This window comes from Sander vitreus, chromosome 2 (genome assembly GCF_031162955.1).
Source record: "Sander vitreus isolate 19-12246 chromosome 2, sanVit1, whole genome shotgun sequence".
Taxonomy (NCBI): Eukaryota; Metazoa; Chordata; class Actinopteri; order Perciformes; family Percidae; genus Sander; species Sander vitreus.
This window is the reverse complement of record NC_135856.1, coordinates 16,155,618-16,177,799: the sequence shown is the minus strand read 5'-3', so window position 1 is coordinate 16,177,799 and position 22,182 is coordinate 16,155,618. Positions and strand designations below refer to the sequence as shown.

Sequence of the window (22,182 nt, the reverse complement as noted above, 5' to 3'; positions counted from 1 at the left end):
TATTGAGAACTATTAATGATGGAGGGATAACAAACTCACTAATATTCACTAATAGTCTCCTTTTTTATAGACTTTAGGCTGCTCTCGACATGCCTCTGAGAATAACTGGTGATGTTTGTTGCCTTAATCCTACAATTTAGATATGTATGTAGGGCTATAACTAAGGATTATTTGCATATTGTTTTATTCTACCTCTGTTTTTTTTTTGTATATAATGAGGTCATCATTTATTTTAAATATACCAAAAAATATCAACATTTTTTGTATATAGCCCTTTACAGCAACCAGCAGGTCTCCAAAGTTCTTCATATCAAGGAACAAGGTACAATAGTGACAAATGCTCATCGACAAGTAATCAAAGCCTAACATGGCATGTTACAGTCACTTATTTTGTCTTACTAAGACCGACACTTCAAGTCCTTGTTTTTGTCCTACACTACACACCTACGCATTGAAGAATTGTTTGAATGTGCAAATGTTTGTCTTTAAAAGTCTAACTAAGAGATAAGAACCAAAACGTATTCAAATATGGGGTATAAAAAGGAAACAAGCACATCTTTTATATACTACGATATACTGTAGGTACTATAAATATAAAGATATGAACATTTGCTTAATGCTGTCCCTTTCATTTTTGGTGTCGTCAAGGACGCCAAGGACAGGGTTCAAACTGCGACTCAAGTCTGTCCATCCTATTCTGTAGAACCCTGTTGTGTAGGGCATATTTTTATTCCCCTCAGTAGTCTTATCTCAAAGCCCATATTTTGCCACTTTATCCACTAATATCAATATTCTAAAACCATCAGTTGTTTTTCTGAGCAGGGAAATAAGAACAGTAGATTAAGTTTCTAATTTGTGACGCACACAGAAAATATTTTTTAAATACTTCTGGGATGTTGCCAGCTTGTGGATTTCAGGTTTCAAGTAATGTGTGAAAAAGCGTGGCCGGGTTAGCTCAGTTGGTAGAGCAGGCGCACACAAAAGTGTAAAAAAGCGAGTTTTAACAAGTTTTATATTTATACTCTTTAAAGGTGAAGCTGTTTTTAGAGGGTGTAAGATTCCCTAAAGGCATCGATGGCAGTGGATGTGTGATGGAATGACAAAAGATGGCCAAATGAAGATGCACCGCAAGTCACCAGGCCAGGCCTGCTGTGCCACGCATCCTAACCAGGGTACAATCAATCATGAGTCCTTGTGTCCTTATTTCTCTATCTATCCATCCCGGCATCCATCTCTGTCTTAGGCTGGTTGGTGTCACACTGATAGAGTTGTGAAGAAGAGGGGACTAACAATGACATGAGGGACTTGGGTCACATCAACCACAGCCAAGTGATGAATAATCCAGTTTAGGCGCAGCAAGGAAATTAACATTTTTGGATGCTGAAGAAAAACATCTTGAGACATTTCATCAATCACGCCTTCTTTTGTTTCTCTCAGTGGATTGATGCCCCCTTTTATCACTCAGAAAGCATGGGATTAAGCTTTGGTTTTCTTCACTGTCTTAAAATGCAACCTGTTGTACCTTTTTTAAGTGTTTTCATGCCCCTGTTTTTTTGTGTGTCTTTTCTTCAGAGTTTCAGTTGGAGGTCAGAAAAGTGTTCCATTGTGCAGAATTTCTTCAAGTAATGGCACCAAAATCAGTGATTGGTCTGAATGTGAACGTCTTTAGGAGTAATTTGGACTGCGTTGTGAATTGAATGAAAAAATCCATACATTAAAAGATTGTCTGAATGTTTGGGTTACACTTTACTTGAAGGTATCTACATAAGAGTGACATGACACTGTCATGAACAAGTCTTGAACATTTATGACATAATGCTTATTTTAGTAAGTGTCATTCAGTTTTTGTCATGACAAGTTAGGGAAAGTTAAGGCTCTGACACACCAACCCGACAGCCGACCTTCGGCAGAAAAGGCAGTCGGACTGACTGCACGAGACGTAATACGTCTTCATAACAGCAGGCGCCGCTAATCTGTATTGAAGCCCAAAAACTGAAAACCGGCAACTGATTGGACGAACGCGTCACGTGGGTCTTGCTGCTCCCAGATTTTACAACCGAGCATAATGGCGGCTTCGTTTGACGGCTCATATTTTACAAAGAGAGTTCACTGAAACGTGTTTCTGAAAATATTTTAAGTTTAAAGTTCAGTTTAAAAGACTTTCATCAGATTTTGAGAGGCGTTAGTCAGGCTCATCCCGCTCGTCATTTCCGGGTTAGCGCTCCACCAATCAGATTGGCCATTGAGTCCGATTGCCCGCCTTCCAAGTCAACATGTCAAATCGGCCCAAATGAAGGCCGACGGCTCCTCTGACTGACGACGGCACGGAACACACCGAACAGACTCGGGTCACTGACCTCGCCAGACTGTCCGACGGCCGATAATCGAGTTGGTGTGTCAGGGCCTTTAGGGTTAGAGGTTAGGGTTCATGTGTCATGACAGTGTCATGTGTTCATGACAGTGTCATGTCACCCTTATGTAGATACCTTCAAGTAAAGTGTTACCAATGTTTCTTTATGTGGTTTCTGAGTGTGGCTCAGTGCCAGTAGCTTATTTTCCATCATACACTTCTTATTGAAAAGAAGTGCTATTCAGTGACATTGGAGAGAAAAATATTCATACCTGGCATTGGTTATTAAGGTAACCACATATGTTATAAGCACCAGGACCCATTTCTGATATAGCTGTTGCTTATGTAAAGCAATTCAAAGCCACATCAGTTGCACAAGATATAGATAATATTCTCTGTGTTGCTGCCTATATCCTAGGGAAAGCTTGTATCTCATGTTCGCCCAGGAAACTGTATGACCCCTATCTTAATCGAGAGTATACAGTAATAATAATGCATTTTTATTTATATAGCGCTTTTTACAACACTCAGACACTTTTTTTTTTTTTAACTAGATGCCAACATGTAGCAGACTTTCACACTAAGATGTTTCCCTCCTTCATGCTTTCTGCTCTGCAAGCTGCAAGCTTTGTTGCTAAATCATGGCTTTGATTTATCTCAATCCATTTGCAACAAATGTGTGCTGGTGAAAGTTAGCAGGAAAGGCCCCACATTAAAAAGCTGGTAGCAGAAATTCTCAGATTACAAGAGACAACTGATGTGTTGCACTAGTAGAGGAGAGTGATGGTGTAGATACCGGTACGACTTTCAGGCCTGATTTGGCAACAGTCTGAGAATTGGGCAGAGTAACAGTAGACATTACATAGTTTTGTGCGCAAACAACTTCTGTATACTTCATACTATTGATGCAAAACTTGTTGAAAAGCAGAGAAAAAGTAAGGATTCCTCCAACAAAAAAACATTTTTGTACAATTTATTGAACGGCACCATTAACAGCATCTTAAAAAGCAGGTGATGGCACCTTGAGATCTGAGATTTTTTTTTTTATCCTAGTTATTTGTCGCCCAATAGATGGCAGATTAAAGCAAGGTGTGTTGGAAATATGCAGAAGGTATAGAGCACATTGGAGTAATGCACCAAAGTTTATAATGATTTCATGGACCACGATGACTCATTTCTGGATGTTTCTCTATACTGTTGTGTAAGGGATATTATAGCACATTAAGACCTATCCACCCCACAGCTCTGTGGATCAAATTATCCTTATTCGGCATGTTTGTGGGAGCTGATGTTTCTTTGGGATGTTTTTAGCTTAAAATGGCGAGGGAGAAACAACATTGGTGCCAACACACTCCTCTAACAAACAATTTAGAATGCAGTTTATCTTGCTGACAAATTGGACAAATGATAGCTTTGAGATTGATTTTGGATAAAGTCATCAGCTTCAGCTGGAGAATGTGTGGTGTGGCAGACAAGGGCATGGCAAACAACTTTGTGGAGTAGGAGATTGTCTTACGGTCTTACCTTCTCTCTCTTTCTCACCTGCACACACACTTATGTTCACACACCACAGTCATTCCGTATAAAATGGAGACAGGCACCTAGAGAAGCCCGATATGATGCAGGAATGAGGTGTGGCCGTTTCTGCTCAGCTCATCTGCAGACCCGGATCACATCCAGATGTCCACCAACAGGCTGTTGTTGAGACGGGGCGAGGTCGTTTCCCCTTCCACTCCCTTCTCCATCCATCCTTCACAACACGCACGGCCACCACGCTGGCAGTCGCAAGCTTTTCCACAAACTCTCAATTGTGCATTATCCCTGAAAACGCACACGCTAATAAGGAAGAGAATCTAGCGAGCTATGATTTCACTGGTCCTTTCCCACCAACATCTTTAAAGCAGAGGATGACACAACACTTGGAAACAAACACTTATTGGGCTGTGTGTGTTCTTTAAGAGTTGGTCTCATTACCATGTCTTTGAGTAATCCGTCTTTTTAATACTGTCTTAGTGGACATTAGAGGGGATTTAGCTGGTATTATGGGTTTTACTGTGACGCTAATACTCTGACCATGTATTCTGCAATTTGAATAATCTATTATATTATTGTATATTAACCATGTACAGCTATTGGACTAGGTCATGATGGATGATTTCAGTCGTCACAGACAGCTTAGGTTCAATAACATTTGACCCTTTTACTTAGTATTACTTAAAGTTCATTGCCTCATTCTACAATTCATTCGGCTGTTGGTTTTTCATATGTTATGCTTTTTTTCAGTTAATTAATGGAGGGTGTCTGCTCTTTTTGCTATGGTGGAAGTCTGACATGCCACTGTGGACACTTGTATTCCTTCACTCCTGGATGCTGAGTAGGGGTGTAGCCTCACTGTACTGAACCAATTTGAGGGGGATTTTTACTTTGCCAATACCAGGTTTACTCAATTGTTTTACTTTGCTTCAATCAACCTCAATCCTTGTACCACACAAAGATGTTGAATATCACTTAATTCAGCTACTCCTACTTTCTTACATAATTGATCTACTGTACGACACACTTGGATTGGGCGAAGTAGCAAATATTTACAATATATATACTGTGTGTATATGTATATATATATATATTTATTGGTAATATTAAATAAAGCATTATTGTTAATATTGCAGTAACTTAAATGCTTTATATTGACTTTTATTAGGTTGTTTATGTACTTTTAAGCATAGATCAAAGGAAGCCAGTACACTCAGGCACTGCAGACCACCAAGATATTTATGAACATTACAATAAACCAGTTTTTGAGTTATGAAACATAAAAAGAAATAACTTGCAGATGTTTATACATGTGCTCCATGTTCTGGTAATTTGTTGCTGTAACTTATAGTGCTTTATTAATTTAATAATGTGAAATTGAAGAAATAACTGCTGATTGCTGTTGCAAAAGTTATTTATCAAGTTTTGATAAGAAAAATCCTTAAAAGCCAGTTAAGAGAACATGTGTAAATGTCACAATATTGTTTATCATCAAAAGGTTTAGAAATTCTGACATATGACATAGTTTTACATATTCACGCCTAAAGCAGCATAATGCAAGAACTGCTGTTAGCTGTTGGTGACATTCGGTTCAGTATCACCTCTCGGTGTATCACAATCAAGCTAGTGTGCACCATTGATGTTCCATACAGATGTTGTCAGTAAAAGCATGCTTTTGGGTAACTTGTTTGATTGCATTACTGCTGCACTGTTACTACTAGGACTACAGTATTACTACTCTCCTCCATAGGAATCATTTGGAAAATCCTACAGTATTACTGTAAAAGACATAGAGGAAGAAAAACTTTACCATTGGCCATCATTGTGTGACATTATCTGTGTTAATACATTAATCATATGAAGAATATGAAGTATCAGGATGTTATGATTTGACTGCTTGTGTCTGCTGATTGTTTTTTTTGGTTTGTTTTTTGGGGAGAATTGCCTAGTGCGTGTGGTATTTGTACTATTTAACGGCAAACTGATGTTGCTTTGCTGTAATTTTTCCCTGGAGAGCCTTTGCGGGCATATTGACCAGGGAAAGCACATTAGCCATATGTGTTGGTGGTATTGGTGGTTGGGAAGCTCTGCGATTTCAGCTGCCTGTTCCTTTGGCTCTGGGCGAAGGATTCCCTGCCATTTAATGGTACCTTAGACTGACTCAGGCTTGGCCCAGCAGGTTCCTTTTGGCTAACGCAAGTGACAGCGGGAACAAATCTCCTTCTCTGTTTATTTAATTGCTAACCGCTCCGGTTTGGAGGCCATGTTCAAAGGGCCGACTAGCAGAGAGCTGCCTCGCGTTCCCCTCAGACTCGGGTTAGCATGGGTCATCCCACATAATGAGTGGAAGGACTTACTTTACCGAGTCTGCCTCAACCCAAAGCCAGCACGTGGTTCCCATTTAAACACACAGGGAAGATTGCGCCTTCATCTGCTGGGCATTTTTATGTGTTTGTGTGTGCAAGTGCACATATATACATCTGTTATTTAGCAATCTGTGTGTGCGTGCACACAGATGAGTGCGTATGTTTAAGAGTGTAAGTGCCTTCTCTGAGTGTGAGATCACTGTGTTTGTACTGAAAGTCTACACCACATGTCCAGCACATGTTGTCACGTTGTGACTGGCACACAGGCCATATTTATATCTGCTGGAGGAGCTCAGAGGCCAATGGCCAACCTGCGATGGGATGGAGTTCAAGGTAGACGTCAGAGCAGGACCTCACACACACACACACACACACGTACAAACACACAGACTTCGGTAGAGAGCAGGGTGGGCTAATCTTACAGATGCACTGTGCAAAGACAGTGAGGCAAGGAGACTGAGGGGGCAGATGGGAGGAGGGTGAGGGAGGAAAAACAAAGGTCGGTAGACTTGGAAGGACAGTATAAGAACGGATGAGACCGAAAAAGTAAGTGAGATAAGATACTAAGAGAGATTATTCTTTCAGTGAAGAACTTGGCCAATTGAACTCACTCATGAGGAACTTAATTATTTATTATTATTATTATTATTATTATTATTTATCATAGCCATTGCAGAGAGAGGAATGGACAAAGGAAGAAGTCAATACCATTTCAAATGTTTTAAGAGGGTGATTTTTAAAAACTATATTAAAATGTATTTCTAAAGCCCTTTTCAAAACCCAGCTAACAATGTGCTTCACACAAGGCAGCAAATTAAAATTGTCACACTGAAGGGGACCCTGTAGTAGATAGTGGGAGGAGAAAGATTCCACTCGACAGCTTGTACATTCTGTGTTTACCCACATACATACATTTTTGTGTTACATAAGCGCTATACAGTTTTCAGGAGCTTTTGTTGTGTTGGGACATCTTTTGTGAAAACTGTTCACTCAACTTTTATGTATTTAGTATTAGTTAGTTTAGTAACTGTAGACATACCAGATGTATTGCATTGGAGAGGTAATTGAGGTATTTGAGGAAATTTAAGTGATAGCTGTCACCTAACCTTTTTAAAGTGATACTATACATATCTGTCCCATTAGAAACTATTTTTACAAAACATGTCACTAATATGCCACCTTTCTAGAACAAAACCTTTCAAGTGGGGAATGCTTTGTGCCTCTTCTAATTCATCTGTTATCTGATAACCCTGCATGTGTGCTATCAGACACAATCTACAGGCTAAACTAAGGAGGAGAATCCTTAGAATTCCCCTCCCCCTCTTAGACAAAAGATGAAAAACTCACTTTAAAACCTAGGTTTGCCTCACAATTTGAATAAGAGGCCCTTTATTGGCCTGTTTTTTTTGTGGAAAATGTTCACTTCAGTTTGATGTGTTATGGTCACTGCACAGATCTGTGCCCCTTGAACAAGACGGGCTCCTAAAAAAAGGCCTTTGATCTGTTATCTAATCATTCTCATCTGTTTCACTCTTGGCCTAATATCACCCTCCCGTTTTGTGCTATTGTTACACAATCGAGACAGGCTGTAAGTGTTTTAGTGTGGGCATAGACCTGCACTGTCCAGACTAAAGAGGATAATCATACACACAAAGGAAATATAACATATATATATATTTTTAGGAATTACGTATGGACCAATCTAGTTTTTTTGTTTTTTTTACATTTTTTTAATTAAATCAATCTGCGAGCTCATGTTTCATTTGCTCTGACAGATACGTCTGGCTCCCCTCACGTTCAGACAGATTTCCATTCGACCAGGCCCGGGGCGGACCAATCACAACTGTTTATCTAATATGGGGCGGGTTTAAGACGATGACCGTCCTGTAGGTCTGTCCATCGCAATGCCCCAGGCTCAGGAAACTGAGATCAAACTGTCAAACTAGGCAGTGCAGATCAAATAATCATCAAAATTCTGTTACTGTATTGTCTATTTCCCTATTGCCTCAAATGTTTCAGAGACATATTTTAGTGTACTGTTTTAGCTGTAATTTGAGAGTTTGTTACCAGGCCATGTTTTTTTTTTCCTTACTGAAAACAGAACAAGCACCGCCCCAACATGCATGTGTCACTCAGCACTACAGCGCAAGTTTGCTTTGATTGGTTGTGATTGGTTGGTTACATCCGGGGGCATTTTGGTCCGCACCGTTGATAACACCTGTATAAGGGATTTAATTATCACCTAAAAGAAGTATTTCAGATGTTGTAAAACTATACCTGCACTATGTAAGCTTTCCATAGAATTTCTGCAAAAGTGAGTCCTGTGGTCAGTACACACATTTTCAGCATTAATAAAAAAAAAATACATTTAGTTCTGCAATTGATCTATTTTTAAAATTAATATAGTTCATTTGTAATGATTAGAAAAATGATACTAAACATTGTTGTTGTAGTTAAGCATTTAACTTATTTACTTTCATGAACTTTTAAATTGAATTGAAAAGGGGATAAATTACAAGTTAAAATTAAGAGCCATCTGTGTCTCCTTCCTCATGCAGCCCACACATGAGCCCACTAGTGGGCAGTAGAGGCAGTTGCAGCACACGAGTCATGGTCCTCAGTGAAACAATTGGTGTTTACACCTACCAACTGGTATGATTCACGGCTGTGTGCGTTCTCTTCCGTGGGATAGATGTGTTATGGTGGTGGAATGATCCAAGTTTAGGGCGGATGAGGTGGGAGTCACAGGATCTCACACAAGATTTGTTAATTTGTTTAATTCCTCTGAGGAGGTTTCTTCTTCTCCTCCAGTAATCAGCACCTCCTCCTTTTCGCTCATCAGCCGGAGGAGCTGGGTAATTACACGACAGCTGTAGCTGCAGCTGTTTTAATGGCTGCAGCTTGTAGTGCACTGTCAGGCTTCATAGCTACAGTGCGATGATGATGATGTACTGTGCGTGTCATTCATTCATGGGTCTTGTGTGTCTGTGTGTGAGAGAGTGCAGCTACTAGGACTACACTTACATGTTCACATTGTGTGTGTGCAACTCTGCGTACGCATGTGGTTTTACTCTGTCTCTAACTGTCAGCGCATCCAGCCATGTTTTTTAGTGAATGTAGCCCACAGTGGAGCATGTGGTATTGTTGTGTGTCATAGTTTTGCTGTTTGCCTAGTGCCCTGCATCACTCCTAGCTGTCCACAAGCTATGTGGGAGGCTGTTTCCTCTCAGGATGGGAAGTTGTTTCAGCCGCACTGTTGGCCAAACATTTATTCTGGCCTCTGTGAGTACAGTGCAATTACCCTAAATCCACCACATACTCACTAAGATTTTTAGCAATTATGTTACATTATGTATGCATCTTGTATTCGACCCTGGTATGCCAACTGTTCCCACCTCTGTCTTTGTCAATTTCAGATTCACATATGTGTTATTGTCATCAGTGTATTCAAGCAAAGTATGTCTAGATCAGGTTGTATGTATAATGTAAAGCCCTTAGTAGTAGGGGCTTGGGTTTGTATTTATCCTTGATTGTCTCTGGGTTCTAGCCACACGTGGGCACATTGTGTTAAGAAAGAACCATTGTCCTGAGGCTCAGTGCAGTTTGCCCCTGTGCTGCACCTGTTGTATTTTAGGGACTCCACCACTCACCTTACTTGGCAGTGGAAGGAGAGTGTCACTGGCCAGTGGATTGCCAGCCCGGTGTGAAAAATCTCCTGCCACTCACTCTGTGCATGGTGCACCTGACAGCACCCTGTTCCTCTAATCACCAAATGATGCACTTCCTCCCATTTCTCACCACTCTGTATTTCTCACTCACACACTTGCAATATTATAATAATTGCCACTGATAACCTTCTTTGCCACAAAAGGAAAAGCTATTTAAAAATTTGCTTTACTTAAACTTATATCACATGCTTCTGTCAGCTGCAAATGTTGCAATCTTGTAAGGCTTCTGTAATAACAGTTTGATACCTCCATAAAACTATATTGCCATGACTACATGACAGACACCATAACGCTTGGATTTTGCTAATTTAACCTGCTTGTTTTGTTATCTTTCTATAAACTGGTTCTTATTGTTTTCGAGCTACTGATAGACCTATCTATCAGAAGTGCCACTAATAAAGACTTTGAACTTTATCCATATTGAAAGAGTTCTCAAAATGACACTCATGCACAGTGCATGATCCAAAGTAAAGTCCACCAACAGCCACAAACCCAGACTTGATCCCACCTTATCTGAGAATTTTCCAGGCAACAACTCCTCTGATGTTAATCATGTTCTGCATCCCCACTGATCTTTAGCAGATATATACCATCTGGCCTTGAACTCTCTTTTCCACAATAAAACATCTCTATCATGGGTGATATAGCTCTGTGTTTCTTTCTGCTCTCTCCTCTGATCGGCACTGTGGGTTAACACTGTGGGGATGACTCCGCTTCAGTCTAGGACACAACTGTTTGTCGGAATCATGTCACATCCGGGAAGTGTATGTATGCAAGTGCGTGTGCCTTCCTCCATTTGCATGCCTGTTAGGGTGTGCCTGTCTGTATGATGCTCATAGACCAGTGTGTATACACGTGTGTTTGTGTCAGCGTCTCTGCATTGGAGCATATGTGTCTCCATGCGTGTGAGTGCATTATAAGTGAAACAGCGTCTGGCATGAAGATCAAAGTCCCTCCATAACTCCTTAGTCAGTCGGTCGGTCGGCCAGCCAACATATTGCCAGTAAGCTCCACTCACCACGGGGGATGTTGAGTTATTAGACTCAGATTATTTCACTTACAACACAGTTGTTCAGTTTGTGAGAAATTCACAGTCTCTCTGTATTTGTCTTACTTTGTTTACAACTCTGTCATAATCGAGAAAACTAATTTGTATTGTTATTGAATGCTTTAAAATGGTAGTAGAAGTTAAAGATCATTGCAATGTTCAAGTAATGGTCGCCATCAGAAATTGTCAGTGATATTTTGGTGTGTGTGTGTGTGTATGTATGTATATATATATATATATATATATATATATACACACACACATACACACATTGCTTTTTTCCTTCTCATTGTGCATTTTAAGTTGTCTTGTAGTTAATCAAACCCTAGTAGTTCAGCAACCCCTAAATAACCCACAATTGTCATTATGTTAATGTATAATCATTAAGTTTACTGAATATTAAGTATAAGTCATTGTTTATTTGGATGTATATTAGCTGTGGAAATCTACTGGTTTTTTCAGGGAATTCCTGTAAGTGAAATATGTTGTAATTACTACTAGAATTTGTATTTGCAACCAGAAAATAACTTTATGTAATGTGTATGGGTTTTAATGTGTGTTATCACACATTAATAGATGATGTGTTATCATCTATTGGGCAGGACTGTAACCAGATGGTTGTAGATAAACTGGTAACTGCCAGAATCCAGTAGGTAGATCACTGTTCTCTACAATATTAATCTCATTCAATTAAACCTGTTTTTTTTTTTAAACCATTTCCTAGCTTCTCAATATGTCACCCCCTCCTGGGTGTCCTTGCTAATGAAGTGTGATGCTAGTGATGAAGTGTAACAGCGGCTGGTTTGGAGGTGCTGTGCCAGTGACAGGGTGGTCCCAGCCTCACACTGCTGCTGCTGGCACCCTCATGCTCATCATGCACACATTGTTCGATGGCACCTGGCCATAAGAGGGGTGATGGCGGAAAGCCCGGTGATGATCAGACTTATCCTCATTGCTGCACTGTGTTCTGTGTATGTAAATCCGTGTTTTCATTAATCCAAAATGACAGAACCGATCACTTTTGTATTAATTGTATGTAATACACTGGTAACTTGAATTCATGTTTATTGCTTTCACTGTTCAATGATGGCTGACCATATAGGATGGGGGATACATTCAGTCTGGAAAGCCTATAAAGTGGTATAAGTTCTCCTCATTGTTCTTACTCCTTTCATTTGTATAGGCATTTGTTTTTATTCATTGGTAGACAACATTTTGGGTTTGATCTTAACTAACTGTGCACATTATATTGATGTTTTCCAGCCCAAGTTCATAATTGCTAAAAACTATTATGGTCAACATATGCCCAACAGTTCTGATGACATCTGTTATTCTGCTGACAAGGTTTTGTTTTTATTCAGCTGGCATCTTAAGATGGCAGCATGACTTACCTGATTTTTGTTTTGTTTATGAGCACAGTGCTGATCACTTCCAGTCTTTGCAGACTCAAACTCAGGTTGTTTAAAAAAGCTTGAGTGGTATTCTAGTCATGTGATGCTCCTGAAAGGGCCCGTATTTCCTCAGTTCAAGGAGAGATTCAGTTATTCTGTCTGATGCCAACGATGCATTGGAGCATCATAGGATGGGCAACTGTAGGAAGAAAGGACTGTAGAAAGATATGTTGAAAGAATAAATGAAGAAAGAATCTTAAATGTCAGAATTTTCCAATGATTCTATAGTTGCTATGCAACATAGCTAGCTTGTAGAAATGCAAAGTGTTAGCATACAGTATGTACAAGCATCATGTCAGCCTATCACCATACCATGCCTTACCAACATGCTAACTTTGCTAACATGCTTAAGATAGCAATAGCATGAATAACCCATTGTACTCCCCCCACATAACTTTAATGGACTGCATTCCAATAATTCACATGGACCTTGTCTTTGGAGTCAAGCAAGTACAAACCCAATAGTCTGTACGTGCTAAAACTGAACTTGTGTGGAGGCTTTTCTCAATTTATGTGCATTTCTTTTAAGTGTGTTCTTTCAAATGGAGGTTCAACTTTATGAAATTAATTTATCAGCTGGTCATCCTTTTTGGTGTCCATCACGTGCGATGATGGATCTTGGGGTAAACCTAACAGGGTTAGGGAGGTGAAACTGTCTGTGGACACAGCCGGTTTCAGTTTCAAATTGGCACACAAATGGTTTGAATTAAGGCTGGAAATGTGGAGGCCGTGCATGTTATGGAAGTTGAAGTGGTGGGTCACTACTGTTCCAGATTTTTGGTATTATCATACCCTTTTTCAGATTCAGTTTTGATTGTTCACATCAATTACAAGTCCTCACATCAAGACTGTATGAAACCCAGTTTGTGCTGTCTTCCCAATGTACCAGTGGCTCTCTTTTCAAGTTTATCATGTTGTATATTTGCATTCATACCATTGCATTGAGAATACTTCTGATTAATCAGAGAGTGCGCAGGCTCTGATGTAACAGTGCCAATATTGTTTGAAATTAATATACAGAGGTGGAAGGCTGCTTCTTTCAACTGTCAGTAGGCCACAACTCCTGCTGGAGAAGTAAAGTTACATGTATTCCAAGTTTGACAAAGACAGTTCCAACACACAGTTTTTATTGAAAGAGTGTGCTGCCCCACAACATGAATAAACAATACTATCTTTTGAACATTGGCAAGTGTGGCTGTGGCATAAGCTGCATAAAGCAAGACATGTATCATCACTCAGCTAGCCACTATTCTAGACAGAGAAAATGTCTAATGATGCAATAATAGATATCCCAAAAGTATTGACCGGGGGAGCATGTCAGTCCATTTGGAGGGACTCAGAGATTTATTAGGGTCAGGCGATAATATCCAGCAGTGAGACTAATCTATACACATGTGGTCTGGCACTTCAGAAGGCCAGATGTTAGAAGGGCGAATTGTGTGCATGGTGATGCCCTCACAAACCCCATTAACACGTGGCCATAAAGACAAAAAACAGGGTAGATGCTAAGAAGATATACTGTATGGAGTTTATTTAGCTTACAGCAATAAATGAATTTGATCAGTGCATATATAATGGTATAGGGCTGTTCTGATCTTGGGACATTACTTTACTACTTTTGGGGATTTAATACAGGCAGGCAAAAAGAGGTATTTTAATAATAATGTTCCTGTAGCCTACATTTGTTTTTCATAATATCCCTCATCTCCTCAATTCTGCTCATTGCCCATCTTATTTGCTTAAGTCGGCAGTTCTGTGCATCATATTCCTATTGCATTTCAGAGAAATGTTACTTAATATTAATTGATTTCTAATGTATCACATTATGACTGGTTGGCTCCTGGGTGAAAAAATAAAGTGGCTTTTCCTGAACTGTTGGTGTTGGACACCACAGCAGAAATTAAGTCATTAACTATCCATCTCCAGTGTGACTATTTAAACAATAATAGAAAGCCCATTATGAATAAATAAACTGACATTTTTATTGTCGTACTAGACGATTTTTAGGAAAAGAAAGTGGCTGTGTTTGTGTCCTCGCTCCTAACATGTCAGATGGCCAAACACATTTTTAGAATTATTTCTTTACTGAGTCTCATCTTCCATAGACAGACATTGCGCATTTCTGTTTTTTGGTCTTTATTTTAGTTCTTTTTTTTTTTTTGGCAGGAATTCAAATGATTTGTTGGGTTTGCACTCAGTTTAAAACTGGTAAAAACTCTGAGGTTTTGAATGAAACTCCCCCTAATCCTCACTCCCCACTGTTCCTCAGGGTGAGTTTGTTTACAATAAGCAGCCGAGAGCAGAGAAAAAGAAAGAAGTTGAAAGAAACTCTTCCAAGACTGTGAAACTTCTTGTAAATACCATAATTGCCCTGAGTTGTATCATCATGCTGAGTGCCCCATGTGTGCCAAGTGAAGTTCCAGTTACATCCAGAGATGTGTGTGTTTTGGTTGGCAACAAAGCACTACCCTCTATACACAGTCAGTTTACACCAGGTCCAATTGGTAACAGTTGTGGTCAGACCCCCTTGCTCTACAGCAAGGGATACAAGAGGAGGGTTGAGTGAAAAAACTGTCTGTCATACTTCCATCTTTCTCTATATCCTCAGGAGAAGTCATCTCCTGAATAAGCACAACAGAATTAGCCCCACTGAGTCAGATTGTGTTTAAATCGGTTAGAGAAAACAAGCTTTTTCTCTGTGCGCTGTGCCCTCTCTGGGAACGAGTCCTACAATAACACACAGAGTTAATACAGCACATCCTGGAGCCACGCTGGGGTGTCACTGTTTATGGCAGTGCCTCCACCACATGCGCACACACACACACAAACCAAAACCACTACTTCTATAGCCTCTGTGAAAACGAGTAAGCAATTTCCTGAGGCTTGGGGCGAATATAGATCTGGGATGCAGGAATTTGATCATTAAAATAGAGAGCGTCTCCCAAACTTCTCACCATGCTCCTGCATGTGAGTGTCATATTTGCTGTCTGACTTGAATTAGGCTTTATAATATCATGTGATGATGGGCTTTGAATTGGATGTTTAGGCCTCATGCTAGACTTGCATTTACACAATGTGCTATCCATTGACTATCTGTGAAGGAATGGGTGAGGATGCTTAACTGTCTTGATTGTGTAGTCACAGGCATTGCAGTGCTACATGGCTCTGGGTCCTGGCAGAATAATATCCTCAAAGATAAGACCAGATGAAATTTCACACAGGATGCTACATGTCTGAATCCTTGAATCTCAACCTATAATGCACACACAAGCACTGTATTTCTCTCTCTGATTTGCAACTCTCTCTGTCTATTCAATGAACAATAATTAAAACCTAATGAGCAACATATTTTCAGAAGTATTATTTGGGCATGCTTGTTGTCCGCGCTTTGGCCTGACACTTGTTTTTCCGTTATCCTTGCCCCCTACATGCCTTTGTAGGTCTGGATAATGTATCACAGCTCTGCAGTTCTTTACTGACCTTGAATCTGGCTTGTTTTGTTGTTGCTTAAGTTGAATCAAAGTAAGAGTGATATTTAGCCAGAGAGGTTCACAAGTCATTTTTTGGAAATCCAAGTCGATTCTCAAGTCTTTGAGCTCGAGTCCAAATCAAGTCTCAAGTCTTTGAGGGGCAAGTTCAAGTCAAGTTTCAAGTCTTTGAGGGGCAAGTTCAAGTCAAGTTTCAAGTCTTTTGCCACGAATCCAAGTCAAGTCTCTGGCCATCTGATCTGTCCATAACACTGTATTGTTAAATCTTATGAATTCAAAACATGTCCTGTAGCTACCATCCAGACAGTACAGTATCAAAATCAGTTGTAGGATAACTTTATGGGTTCTACTTAACACATCCCACATCCCTCTAGCCGTCGGACCTGGTGAAATATTAACCTAAGTCTGTCACATCATATGGATACAACTATAAACATACAGGGTCCTATTTTAACGATCTGAAACACAAGTATCAAACGCCAAACGCAAGTGGCTTTGTGGGCGGATCTCGGGCGCTGTTGCTATTATACCGGTTGGATAAATGACTCTTGCGCCTGACGCAAATCTAAAATGGGTTGGTCTGAAGTAGCTACATTACTCATAGGTGTGGTTTGGGCATAACGTGCAATAAATCAATCGGAGCGTTATCTCACATTCCCTTTTAAAAGCAGGTGCGCTTGTTCCATGGCGGATTGCTATTATAATTGCGGAATTGCTAGGTGCACGCTCTTAATACATCCATGGGCGCACGCCAGGAGCGGTCACAGCCGAGGAGACCGACTTTGCTATTGATTTTTATTTTTGACAAAATGTAAATCAAGAAATGTCACAAAAACATACTTTCCGATGTTTTGGGCTCACTCTCACTGAATCACGAGGTTATGAATGCATGGTGATATTTTTGCAATGTAGTCCAACATTAGACCAAGATTACCTCACTATAGACAATGTAGCTCTTCTGTCTCTCCTCTCCCGTGCTGCTGCTGGGCCATTTGGGTTAAGTGGCATTGGCACATGCAGTTCAACATCACATCTCCTTATGTCATCAACACATCCATGATTCATGGAAATGTTGTGTAAAACAAGGTCATATTTTTCCTTGTATTTATGTATGGTTTGCAAAAATGGGAACTGCTGGGTCCGTGAGATGAGAGAATCAAAGTGTAGTCGCGGTGTGCACACTCTACATTACGACCACGCATGCGCCCTTAAAATAGCATCTGAATAAAGCGCCACTGACTTTAGACTAGGTTTTTCCTGGTCTGTGGCGGAACTGTTTTCTGTTACTGCAAAATAGCACTAGGGAACGTTTGCACCGGAACACGCCTCCTCTTTTTGCTGAATTGCTCCCGGGAGCGCAAGTTCATTCCCTAATTTACCGACGTGAGTCTGTTGAGGGAAAAGTCCGCTGTCGGTGTACAAAGTCAATTGCGCTGGTTGCAAGATGGGGCCCATAATGTGCCTGTTCCCAGCATTAACTGCAGCATTAACATTTGCGATGGTTAGCTTGTTACCTGTGATGATATATGCTAAATGTAACGTCTCTTTCACTCAAAGAAATGTCTAATGTCGAAGTGGAAATCAAGAGAATAGTGGCAGCGCCACACCAGTTACAGAACAACATGCATCTCAGTGTCAGTCCAAATTACGCACAATAAGCACTTTTGAACTTTGAGTGTTGAAACTGAGTCCAGCGCGAGGGAGACCCGACTCAGAGGAGGAGAGGTTAGTGAGGCCAGCGTCTCCACGGCAGGTGACAGTGCGCATGGATCCGCTGTGCCACGCATGGATGAAATAATGAAATAGTAAATAGGACTACAGTAACAGAAATATGTGCAGAATTAAGACAGTCAAGACGGCCCAGTGTTTGGTGGACCGGATACACCTTGTTCACTTAACAGCCTACAAATCACCACGGGATCAATTACGCATACATGGATTTCTCTGCAACTTCATCACTGCTTGCGCACGCAACCAGGGGTAGAAAGAAGATGTGTTTCGTGTAACTAGTAGTTGTAGCAGCATAGTGTAAGTCAAAATTTTACAGTAACACTGCAAAATTAAAGACAGACAAACAGATCCAACTAAAATCACGTTTTATTGAGTCAGCAGTTATATACAAACAATAAGGAAAGCTTAAATACTTAAGGTTGTTGCAGTAGCGGACCAGCTCACCAATCTGGCTTTCTGCCCCTTGTATGTGCACGCACCCTGTAATGTTTGTAAACAGGAAACCCGTGTATAACATGAGTTTGCCCACCCGACACAGCGTTTCTCCCGCCTCCTGTGCGCCATGGATGTCTGAGCCTCAGCAACCACTAACTATAAAGAAACAATTTGCCTGTTCCCAGCATTAGCACAACACTTTGCGATGGTTAGCTTGTTACCTGTGACGATATATGCTAAATTTAACATATCTTTCACATTAGCAAGTGACTGACCTATTTGGGTGCGTTTTGAGATGCCTGATGAAGTTCGACGTTGTTGATCCGGCATCATTTATTTTGGTGCCACACACACCTTGCATGTAGCTGTTCGCTTACTGCCACTGTTTACCAAGTTATTGAAAGCAAAACTAATGAAAAAAGGCACAACTCTGGGAGGACTCTCAATGCATTTTTTGATATGTGAGTGCGCTTACATAAGGCATAGCACATGCGTTACGTTGCACATTATGGCAAAGGGCAGGGGACATCTAGCTCGTCATACATTTCCCCAACGTATATGCGCCAATAAAAGAAAATAGAAATACATGAATACATTTAGATTTAAAAAGCAATAATTTCATGAAAACAAGTTGTTGACGAGTCTCGAAGCTCAAGTCCGAGTCAAGTCTGAAGTCTTTTGGGTCGAGTCGCAAGTCAAGTCTGAAGTCAGCTGTTGGTGCGACTTAAATGCGACTTGAGTCCGAGTCTCAGACTCGAGTCCCCCATCTCTGTATTTAGCCTATAAATTGTTTGGAGGGTGGTAACCTAGCATTACTTCTAAGTCTACTAATTGCTCAGTGAGGTGGTTTATGATTATTTTGAGTTCTGATAAAGGAACTGGGCTGACGAGAGTTTTTTTATTTCCTGCAAGCAAATTCAGCTGGTCAGCACCTCCAAATCAGGCCATAGTAAGAAAGTAAGTTACTGCTCCACGTGAAGGAAGTATCTTGGGTCTTGTTCACAAGAGGGGCCAAGAGTGCTGACGCAGCAGGCAGATGACAAAGAACTAGTGGTGACGAAGGCCGACTGTAGCATCGCCTTACGTCGCCTGTGTCTTGGCCAAAAGGTTGCACTTGAACAGACCGCAAAGGCTACAGTTGACGGCCAACTAGCATGAACGTTCTGCGTCTGCATGAGAGGAAATAACTCTGCGGTAATTTATTTGTCATTCAAAAAGGGAAAAAACGGATATACAAACAGTTGCAATGATACATACAACTAAACAGCGTTTGCTCGAATTAGCCAGCAGCACCAAAGATCCTACGGTGCTTTACTCCACTAGTTGACTAGGCAGATTGTCCATCTCCCCATCTGTCATAGGTTCTTAAGGCAAAGAAGTCTCCCTGCGGTGGGGAAAGAGGGACCGAGCAGCCAGCTGCTGATGGCTGGATAGTTAGCTAGCTTGCTAATTCAACCCAACATGCCCTTATGCTAAACTGGTTACAGAAAATGAGCAGAACAATTTTGTTACTCATCTGATAATAACAATGTGTTTTCCTACTATCTGAATGAAACATTAAGTTCTTAAATTGCTACGTCCCGATTGTTACTTATTTAGTGGCTGGCTAACTAGCCTGCTTGCTAGGGGACTCAGTTCTTAGTCTAGCACCAACCACGGTGCAGAGGAAGAGAGGTCTACGGTCTCTTGATTATTTTATTAGTTATGTGTAATGTGTAGGTATGTACATCTGTTTAGACATGTCTATGTTGAAATAAATATACCTAAGTAGGTACAGTATGTATCTCATACATTAATCCCCTTTGGACATAATAGAAAATCTGTTTTTTTAGAACAAACATTCAATCGTCATTTTTTGCCAGTTTTGACAGACCCATGTATTGGATTGATCAAATGAGATGAAGATGAAAAATGAGAAGGACCTTCTGTGTATGCACTGTTGACTTCTGTCGTTTGCTTGCTGTGTGACACCTTCAGTCCAACGAGGCTGATGGGTGGGTATGCTGTAAACACCCAGAAATGAAGTAGCAATGCTAAATCTGCCTGTGTACACCCTGGAATAGTGGAATAATTTAACTGTAAGAGACTTGGCCCTTAAGTATTTTCTTCCAGTCCGTGCCTTGGCTACATAATCATTTAGCCAGACCAGCAGCAGCCAATCCTGAGGATAGTAGTGTGTTTGTACGTGATTCCAGATGACGCTCCCAACAGGGATGGAAACAGACCTGTTAACTAGTTAGCCCCCAGAGAGCAGGATGGCCACAGCGAGAGGGTGTTTATATAAAAGCTGCAAAATATTGGAACAGAGATGAAATGGTGTTGAGATTGCGCAGAGAGTCAGCAACATGAGGGAGTAGGTGATGTCATATGAGAGCAACATCTGTCTCCTATTGGCATGTGTGCTCCAGGGCCCTCGTGCCTCTACACAGAAGAGCCAGGTTTTACATACATTGTTTTTTGTGTGAATAAAAGGCACTGTTGGTAGCAGAGAAACAGAATAGAGAGATGGCATTCCTGTTGCTTTCAGCCTTAGTATTTATAATTGACCATAGTCTCACATGCTCTGGCAGCATCTGCTACTTTTAGTATTTTATAAAAAGTGATTTACAACAATGATAAAATACAATGTGTGTCTTTTTTTGTGCAAATTGTTGCATATATATATATATATATATATATATAGATAGATAGATAGATAGATAGATTCTTATATTTACAATTTTATCTGCCGGACTATTTTACAGTGTACGCTACTGGTTACTTAAAGTGTCATTCAATATTATACACTAGTGTAATAACTGAGGTAATACATCACCTTATTCAAAATAATTGACCTTCCTTTTTCAGACTTGAACTTCTGGTCATATGGAATCTGTTTAGCAGTCAAACAGTCTACTAGATATGTGGAATCTATATTCTAAGCCTCATTTTATGCAACAGCACCTGTTGCTGAATTTTTCACTGATTTCAAAAGGGAGAAAGTATCTTCTGGAACCTACGTGAAAAGAGATAGCATATATGGACAGAAAGTCAAACTTGTTATCAGTCATTATATTGAGAGCTTTGCCTCTTTGCTGACATATAATTGTTCTCGTTTTCACATTGACTGTTTACAAAACCACCTAATTTTTTTTCAGTGTTTTTGTTTGTTGTGAAGAGAACACAACAGAGACTATGGTGACGAGTCTATTATGGACCCAAAGAGATCTTTCTAATGGCCTCTTGTTGTACATGCAGTAGATTTAATTAGAAAGGGCATACTCAAGCTCTTCCACAGCAAGAAAAATCTGCTAATGTGGATGCTGATATATATTCAGTCCATGTCCACAGTGGAGACAGACAGAGCTCTGAGGGGCTTTCATTTTATTTGAAAGTTTCTCTATTTAGATCCTGAGCAGATGTTCATCTTCAAGTTATGGAGCACTTAAGCAGTACTTATTTGTGTTTGAGGTTTTTTTTATGTTATTACATTAAATTTTTTTTAATTAATGACATGATATGTTTAAGCACCTCTTTAACTTTGACTTGTTTATCACTGATGTTGACAGAAATATTTATTTACAGTATTTAATAAGCTGCAATTATTAAGATAAGTCAATATTATGAACTGCAGATTTTCAAACTATTTAGAATTCACATTACCATTCATTTCCAAATAATCTCATTGCCCATTGCATCGTAAAGCAACTGGCAAAAAATGTCAGTATGATTGTGCACGTGCCATGCTCTCCCACACTGTGGCTTTGGAGGTTTATCCAGTGTAATAGCATTTTAAACAAACAATCCTTGCCTGAAACAGGGCTTTCTTTGTGGTCTGGCAGATCCAAGCCAGGGCCAGCAGCTGTCATATATGGAAGCAAAAGTTGCAATAGGAAATTGAGAATTATGTTGTTAGAAACATGGCTTGATAACAGGGTGAATTGAAGGACTATGCTCATGAAAAGCCAGTACCTTGTAGTGCTACCATTCTGGAAAATTTAATTCAGCGTTTCATTGCCGCTGTAGTTAAAGGCTACTTCCTAGCACTGCTCTATCTCGGCACGGTTAAGAAT

At 40.2% G+C, this 22,182-nt stretch overlaps 1 protein-coding gene across 3 annotated transcripts in view; it reads left to right on the top strand.

The window, feature by feature from the left end:
• stx8 (syntaxin 8) overlaps nt 1-22,182 on the top strand; it is a 47,937-nt gene that overhangs the window by 13,218 nt on the left and 12,537 nt on the right. The window contains exon 7 of one of the 3 annotated variants that reach the window (XM_078280209.1): nt 11,750-12,617. The exons of the other annotated variants lie outside the window; for them this stretch is intronic. Coding sequence (XP_078136335.1) covers nt 11,750-11,817 — 68 coding nt within the window. The 3' untranslated portion in view covers nt 11,818-12,617. Of the gene's footprint in view, nt 1-11,749; nt 12,618-22,182 lie in introns of those variants that run through there. 3 annotated transcript variants of the gene reach the window in all.